This window comes from Candida parapsilosis, contig 005809, assembly GCF_000182765.1.
Source record: "Candida parapsilosis strain CDC317 annotated contig 005809".
NCBI classification, from domain to species: Eukaryota; Fungi; Ascomycota; class Pichiomycetes; order Serinales; family Debaryomycetaceae; genus Lodderomyces; species Lodderomyces parapsilosis.
In genome coordinates, this window is record NW_023503281.1 from 2,494,206 (window position 1) to 2,516,953 (window position 22,748).

General features: G+C 39.3%; 8 protein-coding genes across 8 annotated transcripts; 2 read left to right on the plus strand and 6 right to left on the minus strand. All coding sequences in view use genetic code 12, as the record gives it.

The window, feature by feature from the left end:
* Window positions 1–74: 74 nt before the first annotated feature.
* On the plus strand, window positions 75–698 carry CPAR2_211660 (protein-arginine N-methyltransferase; the record flags this gene model as incomplete). The annotated part of the gene is made up of 1 exon (XM_036810120.1): window positions 75–698. One exon carries the CDS (start codon window positions 75–77, stop codon window positions 696–698), a length of 624 nt encoding a protein of 207 aa, XP_036666689.1.
* A 36-nt stretch (window positions 699–734) lies between these two features.
* On the minus strand, window positions 735–3,008 carry CPAR2_211670 (putative carboxylic ester hydrolase; the record flags this gene model as incomplete). Its single annotated transcript, XM_036810121.1, has 1 exon — window positions 735–3,008. One exon carries the CDS (start codon window positions 3,006–3,008, stop codon window positions 735–737), a length of 2,274 nt encoding a protein of 757 aa, XP_036666690.1.
* A 383-nt stretch (window positions 3,009–3,391) lies between these two features.
* CPAR2_211680 (uncharacterized protein) lies at window positions 3,392–5,524 on the minus strand (the record flags this gene model as incomplete). The annotated part of the gene is made up of 1 exon (XM_036810122.1): window positions 3,392–5,524. One exon carries the CDS (start codon window positions 5,522–5,524, stop codon window positions 3,392–3,394), a length of 2,133 nt encoding a protein of 710 aa, XP_036666691.1.
* A 276-nt stretch (window positions 5,525–5,800) lies between these two features.
* RNR1 (ribonucleotide-diphosphate reductase subunit) lies at window positions 5,801–8,401 on the minus strand (the record flags this gene model as incomplete). Its single annotated transcript, XM_036810124.1, has 1 exon — window positions 5,801–8,401. One exon carries the CDS (start codon window positions 8,399–8,401, stop codon window positions 5,801–5,803), a length of 2,601 nt encoding a protein of 866 aa, XP_036666692.1.
* An 835-nt stretch (window positions 8,402–9,236) lies between these two features.
* CPAR2_211700 (uncharacterized protein) lies at window positions 9,237–9,579 on the minus strand (the record flags this gene model as incomplete). The annotated part of the gene is made up of 3 exons (XM_036810125.1): window positions 9,237–9,264; window positions 9,322–9,473; window positions 9,532–9,579. 3 exons carry the CDS (start codon window positions 9,577–9,579, stop codon window positions 9,237–9,239), a joined length of 228 nt encoding a protein of 75 aa, XP_036666693.1.
* A 188-nt stretch (window positions 9,580–9,767) lies between these two features.
* On the minus strand, window positions 9,768–11,135 carry PRP3 (U4/U6-U5 snRNP complex subunit; the record flags this gene model as incomplete). The annotated part of the gene is made up of 1 exon (XM_036810126.1): window positions 9,768–11,135. One exon carries the CDS (start codon window positions 11,133–11,135, stop codon window positions 9,768–9,770), a length of 1,368 nt encoding a protein of 455 aa, XP_036666694.1.
* A 462-nt stretch (window positions 11,136–11,597) lies between these two features.
* Window positions 11,598–21,359, plus strand: TOM1 (E3 ubiquitin-protein ligase; the record flags this gene model as incomplete). The annotated part of the gene is made up of 1 exon (XM_036810127.1): window positions 11,598–21,359. One exon carries the CDS (start codon window positions 11,598–11,600, stop codon window positions 21,357–21,359), a length of 9,762 nt encoding a protein of 3,253 aa, XP_036666695.1.
* A 161-nt stretch (window positions 21,360–21,520) lies between these two features.
* On the minus strand, window positions 21,521–22,261 carry CPAR2_211730 (uncharacterized protein; the record flags this gene model as incomplete). Its single annotated transcript, XM_036810128.1, has 1 exon — window positions 21,521–22,261. The coding sequence occupies one exon, from the start codon at window positions 22,259–22,261 to the stop codon at window positions 21,521–21,523; it is 741 nt and encodes a 246-aa protein (XP_036666696.1).
* Window positions 22,262–22,748: the final 487 nt, after the last annotated feature.

Consider the following 22,748-nt stretch of genomic DNA (forward strand, 5'->3'; position numbering starts at 1 on the left):
AAAAAAAAAACGCTGCCCAACCAAGATGATCATCGCCTCAAACATAACTTCGCTGAACTTCGGTCGTCACCACAATGAAGTACGTGATAGAGCATATGGAGGAAGGATTTTCCGAGTGGGTCATTCTAGAGTATTCACAAATTATCAAGGATGTAGGTAAAGAAAATCTTATACTTACATCGCTTCCACCATCAACCACTGAAAACGATATCCCCAAAAGATTACTCGACCTCGGGATCAACTGGACCACCAAAGAATGTGTTGAGCTAGAAGAAGGTGGCTTGAAAAAAGAGGAAGTGTGCTTACTTGACCCAGCAGCCAAGACAGATTTAACCCCTCAAGATAAATCGAAATTCAAGTATTTTGTATTTGGTGGAATATTGGGTCAACATCCAAGGATTGATCGCACGGGGATATTACGTGAGAAATATGGGTTTATGGGAAGAAGATTGGGGTCATTACAAATGACTACAGATACCGCTGTTCGAACAACACAAAGAATAATCGAAGATGGGATTGAATTTGACAAGATTAAATTTTTGGATTATCCTGAAATCAAATATAATAAATACGAATCTACAGAAATGCCATTTAGGTACATCGTTGATGACAAAGATGAACCAATTTTGCCCGAGGGGATGTTGGAGTTGATCAAGCATGATGCTGATCAAAGTATAGATGATTTGTTAATAAATTGAGTTTTGGATGAACCTTCTTCAAGTTGAGATTGTTCTTTAATATAGAGTAACTGTTTCATTCTTTGGTGGATTTTGTTTCGACAAGACCTCCTTCATTATGAATCCAGCCGTATTTTCGTCTTCGAAATAGGAAATGTGGGCACTAACGGCAGATATAAGACTGAAATCAAGCACTCCCATTGGCAAACTATAATCAATTCTTCCAGTATTATTCAATGACGTAAGGATCGATAACTCTTTTGGTGTCAATTTCCGCTTTGCACTCTCTTCTTCGTCGCCATCATTTGCATCCTTTTCTGAAAATGCAATACTGGATATAATATCACCCAATGCATTCTCTTGTTGCGCTTTTTCATCTATGGATTTAGCATCAGCAGTTTTCCCCTTCTTTGTAATGTTTAACCACTTGACTGCAGAAGCAATCTTGTCGGAAATCTCATCACCAAAACTTGCCAATTCCGTAATTTGACTGTTGAAACCTTTAACGGCAAACTTTACAGGAACCGGCTTGAAATCACCAAATTTGGGGGACACCAATGGCTCGATCCTATACGCAATTGGGTCACACGGGTGAAACACATTGTACAAGTTTTTGCATTTAGGAGCTACAATAGGTGCATCTTTTGATGGTTCATAATCTTTTGTTGGTCTAGCTTCAATGTTTTTTCCTTCAAGAAGCTTAAACATCCCCACTGGAGAGCCAGCAAGAAACAAATTCTCAACTTCGAAACCAAGATCTTTCGACACATCAATGGAACCTTTAATTGTACCACTTTGTCCGGAAAGAATATCAAATGCGATAGCAGAGCCCAATGAGTGACCTAGAATATGTATTTTCCCGTTAAAGTTGGGGTTCCGTTCCTTGTATAATTTGTAAACCCTGTTCAATTCAGATGTGACGCTTGTGAATATCTGCTTCAAATATTTCGGTTCGTAGTATAACAACACATCAAGCACCACATCACCAACTATGTTTCTCAATGCTCGAATCCCTTCAACATTCAATTGTGAAAGTGTTGGTAAACGTGAATCCTTATTCTCTTGTTGGGTTCTCAGAGGTGAAAAATCAACGCGATGCCTCCAAGATATGGGGAGCACCTGAGTACGATTATTGCTTTTATCAACGTTACCCTTTGGATAAGCCAACTTTTGATAATCATCATTCTCTTCAAATACTTTTCTCATTGTATTACGTAGGACGTTGATGTTGTGTGTGAAATTAACAGATTCATACCTGCTCCCCAACACCTGTCCAATTCCATGGATGCAGAAAATAAGATGTTCAATTTCCCTATTGGATTTGCTTTCTGAAGTGTCCAAGTCATAGTCAGCCTCAAGGTATTGTTGCATATGCTTGTCATCAACATCATTGTCTATACTATTATCTGTATCAACACTTTCTTTCTTTGACTCACCAGAATCCGAACTTAATTTACCCAATACGTTTCCAAACTCTTGTTGGAATGTATCGGCGATACTTGGTAATGGATTCTCGGGCAACTTGTCAAACAAACTTTCTTTCAACTCTTCAGTGTAACCACGTTGGATGTGATTGACACCAAGTAGTGAAACTGGGTTGGGTCCAAAGTATCGTATAGCATCAATCTGGAAATCTGAATCGTATGTATCAGGAAACATCACTGCTTTGCTCTCATTGAAATACAACACTAATTGTCCATTGTCAAGGTTACGAACATCTTTTTGCCGAGACAAATCAACCTTGTGCTGCTTCTGTTTCTCCTTCTCAGCTCGCAACTTGTTAAACTTTGAAATCTTGTCTTTATTTCCCTTCAGTTTCTTCTTACTGATATTGTTTTCAAACAAGTATGGTTTAACCACATCATAGTCTTGTTCGAGTTTTTTGCTGACTTGATTGGGTAACGGAGTTCCATCAGTGGTGAACCAAAGTCCTCTGCGCACTTCATAGACTGGACCTTCCCAGTAAACCGGACTTAACTCAAATTTGTCAATGTTGACTTCAAAGAGCTTATCTTCATTAACTTCAATCGGCTTGTTAGATTTATTCTTGAAGGCCCTTTCTAACCGATTCGAATCATATTCTGAAAACGGAAGAAATGATTCGGGGTCTTTTGTTTTAGTATACCTAAACCATTCGGGTTTCGATATAGGAACATCCGAAGCATAGTACCACCTTATGTTGGCTTTGGGTGGTTCCTGAGAACGGGTTTCACTTGCTTGGCAAGGTGTCTTGGTGCTATTGAATCTGGCAAATATAGTAATGTTTTTCGCTCGCACGAGGGTTATCCTGTGCACATATGGCGTAATCCTTGGTCCTGAGAACAACATCATCATAATCAAGAAACAAGATTAGTTAAAAGTGTTGAAGTATTGTTTTCATGTTGTTTGGACCATTTAGCAATTGAAACTTGTGAAAGTTTTGGTTTTGCATAATAGCCCTGATTGCAGGAGAGTGACACAAAAATTCAGAATTTTCCTATACATGGATTAAGAGCCGAAATGTAAACAGGGAAATACCGAAGAGGAAGTGATACTTGGTCAATAGAGAATGTACTTGTTAGTGGAGACAGAAGTAGCACCTTAAACTTAATCTCCCTATACACAACAATGCGCGTATAAACTCTATAAGCAACGGCCACCCAAGACCTTCTTCCCTATTAGATTCTAGCAAAACCTCACTAGTCTTTACTCCAACAAGTACGGTACCTCCCACTTCAAGTTAATCCGGGTAGCGGTAACGTGAGGTTTCCACTGGGCCATTTTAAAACAGCCGCATTTGAGAAATCACTATACACCTTTGTATTTGGTATTTTCCTTCCAATTCGAATATACAAGGGGATATCCCCGTTGCTATCCTTGATTCCATTTTTAAGTGTTTCCTCAACTAAATCATAGATCGGTGCAGTAGCATTGCTCAAAATGCTTCTCAAATCTAGCGAGGAAACATTGTCTAAGACATAATACTCAATGTCATTGATCAACAACGAAATTGAAGAGTACTTATTATAAGCTGCCACGTTTGTCACACCATCAGGTATAAGTTGCCACTGCAAAGTTCCCGAGCTAGAGTCATAAGCAGTGAAAGTCGGTGGTAAAATTTTACCCAATGGATCATCTCTTTTGAGTGAGGTAATAGTCTCGGCAATTGCTGCCAAACCCCACCTCGATGCTCCAGAAAGAAACAATCCCAATAAAATCCCTTGGAATAAAAGAGCCGTTCGGCCCCTTGTTGCACAACCTGGAATTAAAAGCATAGCTAAAATGTAGTGGTGCACTCTCAAACTCAAACCGGGCAACTGTGCCAAAAGAACTAATCCCAATACAAATGTTGAATAAACCATTAAGTATTTGCGGAACCGACCGGATAACCAGATCTTGTAAGCCTGAATGACTGCACAAATAGAAATAGTGAGGATAATTGATGAAACCGCTAAAAGTGCACCCGACTGTTCTTTCAAGTCGCTGATTGTAAGTCGATCAACAGGGAGTCTGTCAAAACTCACGTTGTTTAACACGCCTAACCAAAACAATGGATACCATAGGATAACGCGACTGAGATATGACATCTTTTCATCAGAAGATGTGGGCTCCGAAAGAGTTCTCTTGGCTGAACAATGCCATAAAATATACAAGATGGAACACGTGGGTAGAAACCTTTCCAAACCGATTGAAATCAAGCTAGCAAAGTCTTGCGGATCTGAGGCATCCACAACGATTGGTGGATCAGTGGCCAAGCAAATAGTCCAAAAGCCAACTACATTTATTATCCAATACACTGCAGCACCACTTGCAAGGTAGACAATAGGAAGTCCAAGAAGAACATTTATGATGAGTATCACAATTCGAGGATCATGGCATTGGTGGAATGTCTCCTCGTTAATTCTCAATATCTTGAAATAAAACGACAGCTTAAAGAATGATTTAAATCCAATGGAATCGTCCACACCGTAATGACCTTTGGCTGGTTCAAAAAAAGGTTGATTTTTGCTATTGTGTGATATGCGAGCACACCCACCCCAAAAAGGCGAAACTAGCCCAGCATGCACCGCTGCCCCACAGGGATATGAATCGGCTCGATACGGATTTGTAAGTTGAGTATCGTCAATTTTAGTAGCAACTTTATCACCACCACCAATAAAGTAACCTCTATGTTTGATCCTTTGATCACCTATTGGAATCAAAGAATACGTCCAGCTTCCACGATCACACAAGGCTGGACATCGTATCACCACATCATTGCCACCACTGTGTTTGGCAATCTCAGGACACGATTCTCCATTCAATCCGCATGCGGCATTTTTGCCGTCCCAAAATTCACGCAGTGACAGACACGTTAGACTATGAATGTGTGGGGTGGTGGATTCATCAGACGAATAAGGAGGCACTGTCAAGTAAGGGATCAAGATTGAGTAGCACAACCCAAACCAGAATAAAAGATACACAGTTAGCAAGATTCTTCTATATGACAATGGTATATTTTGGTTAAATTTAACCGGTAGTTCTTCAAGAAACTCCAACTTTGATATTCGGGGTGCGTAATCATCCCTAGGCTCTTCCGGGCCGTTCCACAATTTTTGGAAAAACAGTTTTGTCTTGTAGAGCCATCTTTCTTTTCTATTTCGATGATATAGCCTCACGTATTCATCCACTGATTCTCTCTCATAGTCTTCGGTTAACAACTCCGATTCAGACATTCTAGATGGATTAAGATCAGCCAAGGGTATATCTTGAGGATCTTGTGGAAGTCGATTTGACAAGTCAGAAATCTTATTGACCAGACCTTCTGATTGATTCTGTTGCAAATTCAAATCTTGGTTGCCAAAATCTATTGACTTTTTATTCTTCATAAAGATTTTTGATGTTATCTATTTATAGATAGTTTGCACTACATGTGTGTTGCAAATGAAATTTTTGTTTTCTCCCCACTAACAAATACACCACACCTAAAAGCGTGTACTTTGCTCCAATTTCCACAGGCATTTACAACCTACACCCCATTCTTCTAAATCCAAAACTGAACTTTACATTAAACATTAACAAAACTAAACAGAACTTACTAACCAGATAACAAAAAAGAAGCAAGATAAAAAGAAAGACAAACTTGGTATGGCTCTATACCCCCCTTAACCGGAGCACATGGTACATGACTCAGGGTTGTCAATTGCGCAGGCAATTACTTTTGCACTGTAAATATCATTTTCAATCTCCTCTATGGTTCTATTATCAACAGGTTCTGCTTCTCCCTCTTCATTCTTCGTATCTTCCAGTTTTTCTGATTTGTCTTCTATTTTCAATTCTGCAACCAGGTTCTCCAAAGAGGTTGGTTCAGTCGAAGGGCTTTTTTCAAAAGAGTTATCATTAGATGCAACTCCATTTCTAGACTTGGACAAGTATTTTGGTCTGTTCAATTTGTGCAAAGAAGCAACATTCAAACCAGCTGATTCAGCAATGGCTTTATCAATGGTGAACTGGATAGCAGCAGAAGCAGCTTGCGTCCTCAAGTAGTACATACCTGTCTTTAATCCTTTCTTCCATCCATAAAAGTGCATGCTTGTCAATTTACCCATGGTTGGATCTTTGATGTGAATGTTTAATGATTGTGATTGGTCGATGAATGCAGCTCTATCAGAAGCCATATCAATAATGTGCTTTTGCGAGATTTCCCAAACAGTTTTGTACAATGCCTTGATTTCGTCTGGAATGTTTGGCAAAGCTTGAATGGAACCATTGTTTGAAATAATGCTACTCTTCATAGCGTCATTCCAAATTCCTAAATCAACCAAATCTTTCAACAAGTATGGATTAACAATTTGAAACTCACCAGCCAACACTCTTCTAGAGTAAATATTTGAAGTGTATGGCTCGAAACATTCATTGTTACCCAAAATTTGTGATGTAGAAGCAGTAGGCATTGGAGCCACCAACAAGGAGTTTCTCATACCGTGTTTGGCAAGCTTTTCTTTCAATTCATCCCAATCCCACAATTCAGTTGGCTTTCTGTTCCACAAGTCGTATTGCAACAAACCTTGCGATGCTGGTGAGCCTTGGTAAGTTTCATAGGGACCTTCTTCCGCCGCTAATTCAATTGATGCTTCAACAGCAGCATGATAGATTGTTTCAAAAATTTGAATATTCAATTCCCTAGCTTCTTGGGAATCAAATCCGATTCTCAAAACCATAAATGCATCAGCCAAGCCTTGGACACCCAAGGCAATTGGTCTGTGTCTCATGTTTGATCTCTCAGCTTCAGGAACTGGGTAGTAGTTTCGATCAATGACTCTATTCAAATTACGTGTAACAACTTTGGTGACGTCATGCAACTTGTCAAAGTTGTACCAAGCATGCTTACCATCCTGCTCAATAAAAGAAGGTAAAGCAATCGAAGCCAAGTTACAAACAGCAACTTCATCTGGTGCCGAATATTCAACAATTTCACAACACAAGTTGGAAGATTTAATAACACCCAAATTTTTTTGGTTGGACTTGGTGTTACAAGCATCCTTGTACAACATGAATGGGGTACCAGTCTCAGTTTGTGCCTCCAAGATGGAATACCACAATTTTTGAGCTTTGATTGTCTTTCTACCACGACCTTCTTTCTCGTATTTCTCATACAACTCAACAAATTCGTCACCATAAGTATCAGCCAAGTTTGGAGCTTCATTTGGAGAGAACAATGTCCAATCACCATTTTGCTCAACTCTTTTCATAAACAAATCTGGGATCCACAAAGCTGGGAACAAGTCTCTAGCTCTAATTTCTTCCTTACCATGGTTCTTTCTAATTTCAATGAAGTCAAAGATATCAGCGTGCCATGGTTCAAGATATAAAGCAAAAGCACCTGGTCTCTTGTTACCACCTTGATCCACATAACGAGCAGTGTTGTTGAAAACACGAACCATTGGAATAATACCATTTGAAGTACCGTTGGTACCAGCGATGTAGGCACCAGTGGAACGAATGTTGTGGATATGCAATCCAATACCACCAGCACTTTTTGAAATCAAGGCACATGTCTTTAAAGTGTCATAAATACCTTCAATAGAATCTTCTTTCATTGCAACCAAGAAACAAGATGACATTTGTGGTTTTGGAGTACCGGCATTGAACAAACATGGAGAACCATGAGTAAAGTATCTTTGAGACATCAAATTGTAAGTCTCAATAACTCTTGGGATATCTCTTCCATGGATACCAATAGCAACTCTCATAATCAAGTGTTGTGGTCTTTCAGCAACTTTTCCATTAATACGTAACAAATATGATCTCTCCAAAGTTTTGAATCCAAAGTAATTGTAGTTGAAATCACGGTCATAAACAATTGCTGAGTTTAACTCATCAGCATTTTCTTGAATAATGTCATAAGTTTCCTTTGAAATCATAGGCGCGTGAAGATTCGTTTCTGGGTTGATGTACTCGTACAAGTCTTTTGAAACTTGGGAATACAATTTGATGGTTTGTTTATGCAAGTTAGATACCGCGATTCTTGCAGCTAAAACCGCATAGTCTGGATGAATGGTGGTCATAGTTGCAGCAGTTTCAGCAGCCAAATTGTCTAACTCAATAGTTGTAACCCCCTGGTATACACCAGCAATGACTTTTTGGGTAATAGCAACAGGTTCAACGTGATTTGAGTCTAACCCATAGCATAATCTTTGTACTCTAGCTGTGATTTTGTCAAAGCGTACTGGTTCTTTTCTACCATCTCTTTTAAACACGTACATGCTGGACTAGTAGTATAGGGGGAGTAGTAGAAGCAGTTGTATCTTTAAAAGAAGAGGAACGGGAAAAGGAAAGAGAGAGATTTGTATTAGTTTTATATAAAAGTACGGAGGACGCGTAAGAAGAGGGAAAAACGCGAAATGTTTTTCTTCGTTTCCTTTTGCAAAGTGCACGCCCCTGCCACAAAATCATATACACGTATTAACACAGTTTTAGTGGTGTTTACTTGGTACTTCTTTTAAAGATTAATAATGTGACATCAAACGCCACAAGCATAAACGTAAACATAAACAAAGATGCCATCCCAATTTGGTATCAATCTTATATCAACAACAATAACAAATGATTTATAATCAATGCACACAAAACTCTCCTCTCTACAATTTCATTTCAAAGCAAGCTACGAGTTCGGCTTTTATCTAATCTACTCCAAATACTTGCCAAACACGAAAATCTATAAAAGAATAATGCCGTATCGGAGTTCAATTAAAATGGCTTGAAAGAAGAAGTGAATTCGTTCCAGAGATGAAAAAGACACTCGACTGGTGAGTAGAGGTTTAAAAACCTGCTCAATCTAGACAAACCAACCAACCAAGATTTTACTGTGCTTAGGTACTTTTGACAAGCAATCTGACCACTGTTGCATAAGCAGGAAGGGAGTTGCATCATTATCCGACATTACTCACGGACAAAACAGCTAGGAAAGATTGATGAAAGTTGTCTTTAGTACTACGCCAATGAAGTATACTGACCTTCCAATAATCAAATCTAACATCATTTATTTTTGAACTATCAGTTATTCAACCTTTTGTCTAATCCATCTATTTAATAACTCTACTACTTTGTCTCTTCCTTGGTCAATTCACTATAAGATACATTGTTAGTATTTGAAATAGATGATACATAAGGTAATGAAACATACTTTATGAATTTCTCTAAATCGAAGTCGTCTTCTTTACTTTGAGCCACTGGAGGAGCAGGTTTAGCAGGAACATTCTTCTTCGCATCGTTACTTCCCAAAACTTTAGGAATAGCAACACCTGCAGCAACTGAACCCAATGTAAGAATGGATAACTTGAGAATTGTTAGTATACCAGAATGCTCGAAGCAAATCACTCAATAAAATACATACAACATGTGCTGGGACTTGTTTACCTAAGATAGTGTATGCTGAACCCATTGTGTCTGTTATTTGTCAACACTCTTTCTTCAAACGAGTTGAGCTTGATTGATATTTTGTTGAATTTTTTCGGATCTCGGTTTTGTCTCCCCCACACAGAAAGATGACAGAATCTTATTTGTTAATGGAAGTCACATACTCTACCAAAATAAAAACGCTTCATTTATTACACACATCTTTTAACATATCTAGTCTCTTACTTCACTCTTGGCTAGTCTCCAATAATTTTCCAATCCAAATTTTCTTAGTACATTGATTGCCTCTTGGTCATTTCGAGAATACATAAAACTCCATTTTTGAAAGTTTAGCTTGGGGAGCCTTCCTTCCCAGATCACGATACATCCCTTATCATGGGATAAGCTGTTTACAGTTGTGTTTGAGTTTGTCATCATTTGATCAGTGGTGTTCTCATTCAGTGCCGCTTCCTCATCCCACTTGATTCTATTCATCAACAACTTTTTATAATGGTTTATCGATTTCTCTCCACCTTCAACAATAATCAAGTTGAAATTTGGATTTTTCAAACAAATTCCAAACAAGTTGTTCTGCTTGGCATTCATGTCCACTTTAAATAGATGTTGTGGATTATCTAGCTTATTCACCTTGTAGACAGTGGTGAATATTCCCTTGGCCAAATCTTGCCCCTGCTTTGCATAAATTTTAGCATGCTTTTCTTCTTTAGACAACTTGCGCGCTTCATTATCAGCTAGATGCTTTTGCAATCTATCTTCAACTTGCTGCTTGACGCGATTCTCTATAGCTGTTGGATCTCGTATTACTTCATTTGTTAACACGTTCATTAAATTGGAAAGCTTGACTTTGGGTTCTGGTGGCGGTTCCAATCCTAGTTTGATCCTGTCTTGCATTTCCTTATGTCGAATTTGACGGTCGTTTTTTCTCATTCGTTTCCGTTCCTTTTTGGTCAAATACATTGGCGTAGCATTAGATGAGTTGGTGTTGAGCCAAATGGGTTGAAGGAGCACCGGATGCTGAATGTATGACGTAATGGGCATATCATCATTATCTAGTATTCTGCGGCTCTCGTCATTTATATATGAGTAGTTGTTATCTCGCAAGTATGGTCTATCCCACCATTCAATCAATGGTGGATAACTTGGTTGATACAGCTCCTCATCCAAGCTAACATCAGGAACTAAACCTTTATTTGCCAATTCTTGGTGCCTCATTCTCTCCTCCTCTTCTATTCTCAACTTCTCTCTAAGTTTTTCTGCCTGTTGTATGTATTTGCCTTGTTTGTTGAACTTCAAAGGTTTAGGTTTATGAACCGCTATACTACTCGAATGATTCATGTAAGGATTATACGCTGTTGGATCGAACCATTTCTTTCCCTTGGAGGTCTGCTTGTCAGTAGAGGTGTTAGGAATTGTTGAATCCAACGAACGTAACAACGGGTGGATATCAACATCGAGCCCTCTTCCACTTTTCTTTGTACCACTGTCAGTATCGTCTCCTTTTTGATACAGAGCTCCTCGAAACTTTTTTCCGGACTGTGCATCCGCTTCACCTTTTTCTCGATTTCGTTTATGGTAAGACATGATTGTGTGTTGGACAATGGAATTGTAAGAAATGAGTCTGTTACATCATCATTTTCAACTGCGCTTTTGTGTGCAAAAGTCCGAGGCATTAAGTTGAGTTGGTAGCTCCCAAGGCAACTGCAACGATTGTACTTGTCACTTGGGGACGTGGTGGTGATGTGTCATTTGAAGCCAGGCTGATATAATCCTATGCACTCTATTGCCATTTACCCAGGGAGTTAAGAATTACTAATATCACACTCTATTTTCTGGCTATATAGTCATTCTTCTCCTAGTGAATTTGCTTGTTTTTTTGTGCTTCTCTATCTTTTTTTTTTTTCTCTCTCTCTCTTTGGAGGAGCAACTGCTCGATTAGAGACAGATCTATGCAATACCCTCTTTTGAACTTCTCATTCATTCGACTTTTTTTTTTGTTACTTTCTTTTCCATCAAAAGCTGCAATATACAAGGAATCAAAAAGTCATGATCATAGACAAGAGGGAACATTTACAGCGAATGGAGTTGGCTGCACCAATCAGGTCATTAATTGATGATTTGACCAACTTTGATGAAGAAAGATTCATTACTTTGTTGAAATCAAACTTGAAATGGAAAAGACCTAGAGGCGACCTTTTGCATTGGATCCCAGTTCTCAATCGCATTGATGAGATCTTTGCCAGGTACATCAAAGAGTTTGATTTGGAAAATGAGTGTCCAAAGTTACGTCTCATTCCTGAGAGAGAAGCGGAGGTTATTGTGACTTGCCTCGAATTCACAAACACGTTACTTAGCAATTGCTCAGATAAGCATATCTACTCAAGCATGGAAAGAATTTACGCGTTGATCAATACGCCCACGGTGGATGTAAGGCTAAAAGCGTTAGAAGTGGCTGTTTTGATTAGTGAAAAATTTGTGGTGACAGGCGCATCTCGTTACTCGGCTCCGAAGGATACAAGAGACAAGATACTTGAAATTGCTAAAGCCTTTCCCCCGTTGGTTCCACAAGATTGCCATCTGAGACGAGTGGAAAGCGAACAAAAGAATACGGAGGAAAAGTCAAGTATCATAGGAGATCATTACAACTTCGTCGACACTTTACGGCACTCAAAGGTGCTCCCACAAAAATGGAAAAGTATCAATTTCCAATATTACAAATCCACCTTGTCGCAGGCAAAATTTGGCGAACAGACCCCGAGAAGCACCACTTCTAAAAGAAAACATGAGAAAGTTGTTGTTTCAGAAGGTTTGCAACTCTTTTCTGTTCCGGAGGAATCAGTCTCCAAGATGCCATTGGAACAAATATTTTTGAAAGGAATGGAAACTTTACCCAGATCATCCTGGTTTACATTTGCCCTAGTCTCGGAAGTGGCAAAATCGTTCAATACACAATCGCAGCATGCATTTGAACTTAGGGAGAAACTTATTCAGATGAAATGTTATGCTGCAGCCTTCACCTGCTGTATGTTGTCACACCAAAATGCGTCAACAAAGTTGCTCGAGGCAGAGCCTTATATCTTGAGCTTTCTTGTGGATGCTATTCTGCCTGAAAATAGTGACCACGTCCCGAGGTCCGTATTCTACGCGGCCATGAAAGCGCTTGAGTGTATTTCAATGAAGAAAGTATGGGGAAGTGACATACTAAGATGTATGGGAGGAAATGTGAGCCATGGTGTATTGTTTCAATGTTTAAGACTGATTAAGGCATCCGTTGCTGAAGAGAACGATGACTACTTTGAAAAGGGAAACATACTATTCTTCAATATGCTTGCTAACATGATCAATACAAAGAGCATTTTACCACGTCTTGCATCAGGTGGATTGCTCAACGATTTGATGCCATTTTTAGATATTCATTCCAAGTACAAGTGGACATGCTCTGCTGCGGTGCATCTGCTATCTTTGTTCATATCAGGATTCCCTGAATCCCTTGACGAGTTCATTGCAAATGATGGCTTCAACTCACTAATCAGTGATATTCAATTTGAGGTAAATGCTGTTCTCATGGGATCACCAGATGAAGACACTTATGGTGAATGTCCACCATACACAAAAATTCCATTGAGAAAAGCCAACTTTTTGAGAAATTTGATGAAGTTTGTTGCTGATCTACTCAATTCCGACCATGGGGATAGACTTAGGAACTTATTTGACTCACCAATCCTTGTGAGCTTCAACAAGATTATTAATCAACCAGAGATATTTGGTCCGGCCATTTTGGCATGTACTATAGACTCTGTTTTCTTCATCATCCATAATGAACCCACAGCGTTTTCAATATTGAACGAAGCGAAAGTTATTGATTCGATCCTAGACAACTACAAACGGTTATTTATTCCATCGGGACAGTTGTTGATGTCGCTTCCCGAAGTTCTTGGTGCTATTTGCTTAAACAATGACGGTTTAAATAAAGTCGTTAAGAAGAAAAGCATCCCCATTTTTTTCGAAACGTTTTATCAACTTACAATAGCAAAAGTGTTAGTCAAATCGGACATGGCTACGAATTTGGGATGCTCCTTTGATGAGTTAGGTAGGCATTACCCTAGCCTCAAGCCTATGATTTTAGAGCAAGTACTGAAATTGATTGAGCAAATTATGTTTTATGTTGATGAACATATTGAAGGCATAAAACTATACGAGGCGCCTTCAGGACCTTTCTATTACTCAAAAGAAGAAGTACCCGATATCAATGTGAGCGACGGTAAGGAAATCGAGAGCTGGGACAAGAATGATTGCTCTATTTTACTTGATAATGTATTCTTTTTTCTTGGAGGGTTGCTACAAGAGAGTGGACTGTGGGGTGAAGATGTAGCACGTGAAATTGGTTTTGCAAAATGGCTTAAATTCTTGACAATCAAAAGAGCACCTTATGATTACTTTTTATCCAATGGAATCTCCTCGCTAATGGGAATATTCAAATACTTTGATGATGAGGACAGAGATTACGGGTTTCCAATGATAATTGAAAAGCTTAGAGAAATGCTCGAGCTCAAGGACGTGGAAAGGTACATTTTTTTTACCAAGGAGGAGTCTTTCTTTGATACCATCAGTCAAGCCGAAGGAACAGAGTTGTTACAGAACTTGGGTCAGATAAATGTGTTGCTTTTTGCATTGACAGAGATCTATATTAATTTGGGATTACTATTTACAGAAAGAATCAAGCAGATAGTTGATATGTTTGGCTCTCATCAAAGCTTTGTTTCAAGGTTGTTTTTGCTTTTGCAAAGAAGTGTTGTCGAGGAAACTATTTTGAGAAATCGAACCCCAGATGAAGTGTTGAAAATGACGTCTAATTTTCCCAACGATAGCCCTCCATTGCAAGTCAATGTTTGCGACCCAGCAGACAGCAAAATGAATACGAGCGGTACTAATCCCAAATTTAAAAATACCCTTCAGCTTCGTACATTCAATTACTATTTTCAAGGCTACGTCGCTCTTATATTTGCGTCAGTTGTTAGAACATGCATCCCTCGCAGGGTGGATCATGCACATCATCAAACGAAAAGAGATGCCGTCTCATTGTTGTTGGGGATTGCAAAAGTAATGACGGATGCGTATAAACGAACATTTGAGTCCAAGTATAATCAACAATGTTACATTTTGGCTCTATCGAATGTCAACTTGTACATTCTCAATCAAAAGGAGCGTACTCGTGAAACTGTGTACATTCCACTCGCTATTGCTTTGTTTCAATCGTCGTTTTACCTGGTGTTGAGAGATCTCACTTACGAGTTGTGGCAAGATTTGCTAGATATGGATCCAGAAGAAGTTCAGAAAACAGCAAATCTCAAGTACATTTGCCCGAATAAAAGTAGCATCGTCAAAAATGCTTTGAGCCAAAATTTAATGATTTTCGCCAAAAGTGTCAATGAATCTGATTTGGGTAACTTTCCGTTTTACAAATCGTACTATCTGAGTAAACCTTTTGGACCTTTGGAAAGAAGTATCACGATGTCCTTTTTGGTTCAAGTATCTTTCGAAGCATTGAGATTGGTTTCTGACTTGACAAGGACAGTAGTAGATGCTGATGACAACGCGGTCGTTAAACTGAATATACCAACACCATTAGTCGAGCAGGTACTTTACATCGCATCACACCTGTACCACTCGACTGTGTGTACGGACAACTTCAAACCTTTGGATGTTAGACGTGTGTTTCCTGATATGGATCAAGTTGCATACCTTATTTCCTTGGGCTTTTCTGAGTCACAAGCAGAGCACTATTTTGATCATGAACCGGATTTAGCGGCGATACGTGAGGGAAGAACAATCTCTTGTCAGGAGTTTGACAATTTCAAAGAAGATGATTGGAAAAATTTTGCTGAGGAATTCAACTCGGCCGACATTGATTTTTCTTTGGATGAAGGTGACTATCTTACCTCTAGGCAAATTTTTGACAAATGCAAAGATATTTGGACAGCAATGGATGACGATTGGATCGAGTTAGCTGTCATTTACCCTAAAGCCACTCACTTGGTGGCGGAGCTCCTTTATTCATTGAAGGAGCGTGAGCGCATTGATCAACTCATCAATATAGCAAGTTATGGTGATTTGGAAAGTAACGAATACGCCGTGTACTTGCATCTTATTTCAATTTTACTTCAAAAGAAACGCTACCCTCATAATGATGCTTTAAAGAAGGTGAACAGTTTGTTTACTGCGTCTTCGGTTGGTCCTTCTGCTGTCGATGAACCTTCTTATCATTACCTCATGGCAATTCTCGAGCAAAAGTTAGTCCAAGAAGACATCCCTGCTGCCGAAAGCACGAGACACGAAGGGATAAGATACAAAGCAAATGAGTCGACAAGTGACATCAAATCTTTGAAGGATCTTTTCATACAAGAAGTTTCCAAAGTTGAGAATGTGACGAATGTTAAATCGGCAAATGGTATAGCTCGTGTTTTGACGTTGCTTGCAAAAGAATCTACTACAGCGGAACAGATCTCGAAATTGTCATTGTTGGAATGTTTATATAAATCAGCAAAAAACGCCGGTGAGGACAAGGCGGTCGAAGCGTCCCTTAAAACAAGCATTGTTTTGATCCTGCGCTACTGTTTTGAGACAAACGACGTAATTGAAGCCTATATGAAACCGGAGTTGGCAAAGCTGTTGTTAAATTCCGGTTTCAAGCTGATCAAAAGCTTGAAAGATTTACTCAAGGACAACATGTCGCTAGTGTTTCGAAGTCTGCTGGCATTGACTGATGCTCTATCGAAAAAGATCATACTTGATGGATACGATGGGGAGAATTCGTCCTTATCATCTGGTGATTTGGTTGTTACAACTGCACCTAAGACACTACCTTCCGAAGACAATGATGCTCCGAGCGAGACTAATCCAACGAAACTCGAGCTGGGCACAGTTATGAATATGTTGTTGACTGAATTAATGGCCGCGATTAAGACTGACTGGGTATCCGATCCCGAGAAAGATGCGAAAACAAAGAGTGGAAAGGAGAAAGACAAAGCTGTTGACATTTTTGCAAACCCAAATTTTGCTTATATCTGTTTCATTTTGCAAAGCATTGTTGAACTTTTGGGTTCATACAAACAAGCAAAGTTTGACTTTCTCACTTTTTCCAAAAAAAAACGTGACGACGTGAAACTAAGGTCAACTTCGTTGAACTGTTTTTTGCATCAGTTGATTCCAACGCAACTGTTGAGTGCGTCCGGGTTGGAATTAGAAAGACGAGCTGCTGTTTCATCAACTGCAAAAATGGCATTGATGTGTTTGATCTCCTCGCCCGTGCTGAACATCCGCGATGGCACCGATTCTAAGAAGGAAGACCCGGATCTTGCTTTAATACGAAGGTTTGTGGTAGATTTGGTTGCCAAAGCGATGAAAGAAGCATCTCAATTGAATGTTGTTGCACGTTCGAGATATTCCAAGTTGTTGGATTTGTTTGAATTAAATGGGCTGTTAATTTCGCCAAAGTTTCGTGATACCATTGGTCCTTTACTTAACAAGGATGCTACGCAATATGACATGTTCCATATATCCAAAGTTTACATTGAAAAACAAATTCCTATAACCTTGACCAATTTGATTGCCGAGTTTGACTTGAACTTTCCAGATATTGACAAAGTGGAGAAAGCCGCCTTGAAGCCTATAACACATTTGGGTAAAAACAAGGTTGAGTTCCAGGAACTTTTCGCTGAAGGTGGTCAGGAAGAGAATGACGATGACGACATTGTCCCTGATGATGAAAATGAGGATCGTGATGATACTCCTGATTTGTTCCGTAATTCAACATTAGGAATGTACGATGTGGACGTCGATAGTGAAGAAGATGACTATTATGATGACGATGGGCATTTAATGATATCAGCCGAGGCTTCCGATTCCATGGAATCTGCTTCTTCTTTTGACTCTGGAGAAGATGATGAGCCGCTGGATATTGAAATGGAAGAAGGTCCTTATGATGAAGAGGAAGGTTCAGATGGAAGTCTTGATGATATTGAGATTATTGATGAACTAGACATCGACTCTTCTGGTGAAGAAGGTTTTGTTTACGGGGATGATGATGAGGATGAAGATGAGGACGAAGACGATGAAGACGATGAGGATGTTGATGTGGAAGTTGATATTGATGCCGAACCCATTAGTGGGGAAGATTACAGTGGAGATGAAGAGGAAAGCGAATATGATGAGGATGAGTTGGATGGTTGGATTGAGCAATTGGAAAGTGAAAACGAACTGCAAGAGGATTGGCCAAATGGTCATGGTCCTAGCCGTGGCCACAATCATAATCATACGCATGGAGGAGCACACATTAACATTGGTTTTGAAGAGTACAATCCAGATGAGGATAGAAGTGGCCGTGGATTCAGGTTCAGAAGAGAGGGCGATGTTACGGATATGAGCTCAGAGGAGGAAAGCGACTCTGAATCGCAACAAGATTTAGCAGTCTTGCCCTCTCATAACGCTTTAAGACGAGTTTTTGATCAAGCTGGTAATGGACGAATGGATGGCACATCTCCCATATCTTTGTTGTTGGATGGTTTGTTTAGGGAAGGTAACCTCCCTGGCTCATTTGAAATCAGCCAAGATGGTACTCGAGTTACAGGGCCCACTACGATTGGAAGACTTTTTGAAAATATGATTCAGATTGGGCAAGCCGGTCGTCATACGGATCGCACCCACACACTTCATATAAAGTCAACCAATGAAAGATGGGTGGATTCATTGAAGATGTTCGACCCCAAGGATGAGGAGGACTTGGTGTTGCGAGTAATACCTGGCATTGTCAACAGAATTGAAGGTAAAAGTATTGAAGCTCATAACCAAAAGAAGGCTGATCTTGAAAAGATAAGGAAGGAAAAAGAAGAGAGAAGAAAAAAGCAATTGGAGGAAGAAGAAAAAAGGCGTGAAGAGGAAGCCAAACAGAGAGAAGCGAATGCAGCAAACGAGCCTCCAAGGGATCCAATTTTCGTTAGAATTGGCGATAGAGATGTTGATATTAGTGGAACTGACATTGATCCAGATTATATCGAAGCTCTCCCGGAAGATATGCGAGAGGAGGTTTTTGCCCTGTATGTGAGAGAGAGACGTGCGAATGCAACTTCAAGTGGTTCTGATGCGCGTGAAATTGACCCTGATTTCTTGGACGCTTTGCCTGGCAATATACGAGACGAGATTTTGCAGCTGGAGTCATTAGCAAGACGATTTTCCGAATGGGGCGAGCATCAAGATGATTTTGAGGATGCCAGCGGGGGAAACGAAGTGGATGATCAAGATGACGAACAATCGAGACCTCAAAGTTCACAAGCAGCTTCTTCATCGCAAGTGGATAAAAGGAAAAGTAGTGGAAAGATTTTCTTTACACCGTTGACAGATAGGAATGGTGTTGCGGCCATCATAAGATTACTTTTCTCACCATTAACAATCAATCAAAGGGAGCAGATTTACCACACGCTTCAATATATGTGTAACAATAAGCATAGCAGAGTTGAGATTGTGAACATGATGCTTGCCATTTTGCATGATGCCTTCACTAACCAGCGTCTGATGCAAAAGATTTATACTCAAGTTTGCAATCGAGCATTAGGTGGCAAGGAGGTCAAGAGTAGGATTCCGTTAAATACCACCCAAATATCAACAGGGATACAATTTATCGAGTCAATCGATTTCCTCCTTGAAAGAAATAGCCATTTGAGATACTTTATTTTGACAGACCACGAAAACCAATATTTGTTACCCCTGAAGAAGTCGAAAAAGAATGCCAAAGAGAACAAGTATCCAATTAATTATTTGTTGAAATTGTTGGATAATAAACTGGTGACAGAGGACCAGACGTTTTTGGATGTGTTAGCAAGAGTCTTGCAAATATCCACACGTCCATTGTATGCATTAAAGAAATCAGAGGGAGGCAAAGCTGCGCCATTTTTACCACCATTCATCCCCGAGGAAAACATCAGGTGCATAATTGCAATTTTGACTGGTAATGATTGCTCCAATTCAACCTTCAGGCGAACTATTAGTGCAATGCAAAACCTATCTGTGTTGCAAAACGTACTGGAAATTTTCAAGCACGAGCTATCTAAGAAGGCAACCGAGTATGGACAAAAGATCATCGCTGACTTGAACAAGTTGACCCTGGATTTGGTGGCTAATGGTAATTTAAACAGCAAAGCATTTTCAAAGTTTAGCGCTCATTCGTCCGATCAAGCCAAACTACTTCGTGTTTTAACGGCATTGGATTACATGTTTGAGCATAAAGACAAAGACCAGTCGGAACGAAAGAATGATGTTGAAGAGCTTACTGACCTTTATAAGAAATTAGCGCTTGGAAATCTTTGGGATTCCTTGAGCGAATGTTTGAGAGTATTGGAAAAGAATCCACAATTGCATAATATTGCCAACGCCTTATTGCCATTGATTGAAGCTTTGATGGTTGTTTGTAAACATGGAAAAGTCCGTGACCTTCAAAACAAAGAGAATGCTAAATTCGAGGTGAAGAAGATTGATTTTACCAAGGAACCCATTGAATCATTGTTTTTCTCTTTTACTGATGAACATAAAAAGATATTGAATCAAATGGTGAGAACAAATCCAAATTTGATGAGCGGACCATTTGGAATGTTGGTCAAGAATCCAAAAGTGTTGGAATTTGATAACAAGAAGAATTATTTTGATCGTAAACTTCACAAGGACAAGCCGGAAAATTCGAAATTGGCGATCAGCATTCGTCGTGATCAAGTGTTTTTGGACTCATACCGTGCATTGTTTTTCAAACCCAAAGATGAGTTCAAAAATTCCAAGTTGGAGATTAACTTCAAGGGTGAGCAAGGTATTGATGCTGGTGGAGTTACCCGTGAATGGTACCAAGTTTTGAGTCGACAAATGTTTAATCCTGATTATGCTTTATTTTTGCCAGTTGTCTCGGACAAGACAACGTTCCATCCTAATCGTACATCGTACGTCAATCCAGAACATTTGTCATTTTTCAAATTTATTGGACGTATAATTGGTAAGGCAATTTATGATAACTGCTTTTTGGATTGTCATTTCTCAAGGGCCGTTTACAAACGTATTTTGGGTCAACCGCAATCGTTGAAGGATATGGAGACTTTGGATCTCGAATATTACAAGTCACTTATATGGATGTTGGAAAATGATATTACTGATGTCATTACTGAAACGCTTAGTGTTGAGACTGATGATTATGGTGAACACAAGGTTATTGACTTGATCCGCGATGGATCAAATATCCCTGTAACTGAAGAAAATAAACAATTATATGTTAAGAAAGTGGTTGAGTATAGATTACAAACATCAGTGGAGGAGCAAATGGAGAACTTCTTGATTGGATTCCATGAGATTATCCCCAAAGATTTGGTGGCCATATTTGATGAAAAGGAATTAGAGCTTTTGATTTCGGGATTGCCAGATATCGATGTTCATGATTGGCAATCACATACCCAGTATGTCAATTATTCAGCATCTTCAGTACAAATTCAATGGTTTTGGAGAGCTGTCAAGTCATTTGATAATGAGGAAAGAGCAAGATTGTTGCAATTTGCAACTGGTACTTCGAAGGTGCCATTGAATGGATTCAAAGAATTGACCGGTGCTAGTGGTACATGCAAGTTTAGCATTCATCGTGATTATGGTGCAACTGATCGATTACCGTCATCACATACCTGTTTCAACCAAATCGATTTACCAGCATATGAAAACTATGAGACTTTGAGAGGGTCGTTATTGATGGCAATTACCGAGGGCCATGAAGGGTTCGGCTTGGCTTGATTGGAGAAGGGTGTATACGTATTATTTCAATGTGATTGGAAGTGTATACTTATTGGTTTTAATGTGATTGTGATTTATTTATCTATTCTATGTCACTCTAAATCTATAAAGGTTCTAAGGGCTCTATCTATTTCTCTCCCTGTGTGTGTGTGTGTGTGTGTCTACGTTTGTTTCAAGAATTCTTCAGCAAGCGCGTCCAAATCACCAGTATCAATCATATGCTTCACAAGGTCATAATTTCTAGCATTGATTTCCTCATTCTTTTCATCGAGTAAATTACAATATCCCAAATATTCAGCGGGTGGCACTGTAAGTCTCTTTTTCTTGAAAACATATTTAGTCAATGCAATAGCATTGGTTCTTTTCCCTTTAGTCTTTGGATCAATTGTAGTAAATGTTGACAATACAAATAACCATTTTTTATCCCACGCCAAAATCCGGGAATTTACATCGTATTTTTCAAAAATTGTCAATTCCCGTTTAAACAGACATTGTACTGTACCCAAAGGAGTATATGGAATGTTTCCAAATGAATTTTGAATTTTGCCGAATTCACCTGATTTATTTTCATATGCATTCCACCAGTATTGTTGGAATAAACGCACAAGTAACTTAGTTCTTGCGATATCCAAATCAACGAAATAAGTGGAGTTATTCTTGTGCATGAACAAATCAATTTCCAATGGACTTACACGTGAATGCCATGTCACGTACTTGAATAATTTATCGGGGGAATCCAAATTGAATGAATTGAACTTGGTTACGTCCTTGTTCTTTCTGAATCTTGAGGGCAATAAACCCTTTATTGATTGGTAATAGAATCGGATTGGGTGTGATACGGGTGTTGTCTTGTGACAGAAAACAAGGTACAACACGAAAAGGATCACTTTGATGGAAATCATCGTTACGTAGCTGAGGAAGAAGAAGAAGAAAGTGAGCCTGAAGGAGTGTAGCTAACCACTGGGAAAATTTTACTCCTTTGTATATATGTTTCCAGAAAGTTTATTTCACATCGGCATTTAAGGGAAGAGACAATTTCTCTTTCCTCGGTTAAAAAGCGAAGATAAAAAAGGAACGTTCTCTTTTTTGGTTTGTTAGAAGCGCGGAGTTAATAAACGTTGAGTTTTTTAAGTCTTTGTGTTGACGTATAACACCCATTGTTATACCCAACAAAAAAAATTATAATAACGAGTGTTCACTATGTTCCATGTTGGCGAGATATGCCTCGCCACTCCCTACTGCATCTTCGCTGCGCCGTGTCTGCAACGGAGTATATCTTGCTTTAGCCTTGTTTCGATATATCCTCATACATATTGAGATTGCTATCTCATGTCAGTTGGTAGCGGCAAGCATTCATTATTGTAAGATATCATTGGCGCAGATGGGGAG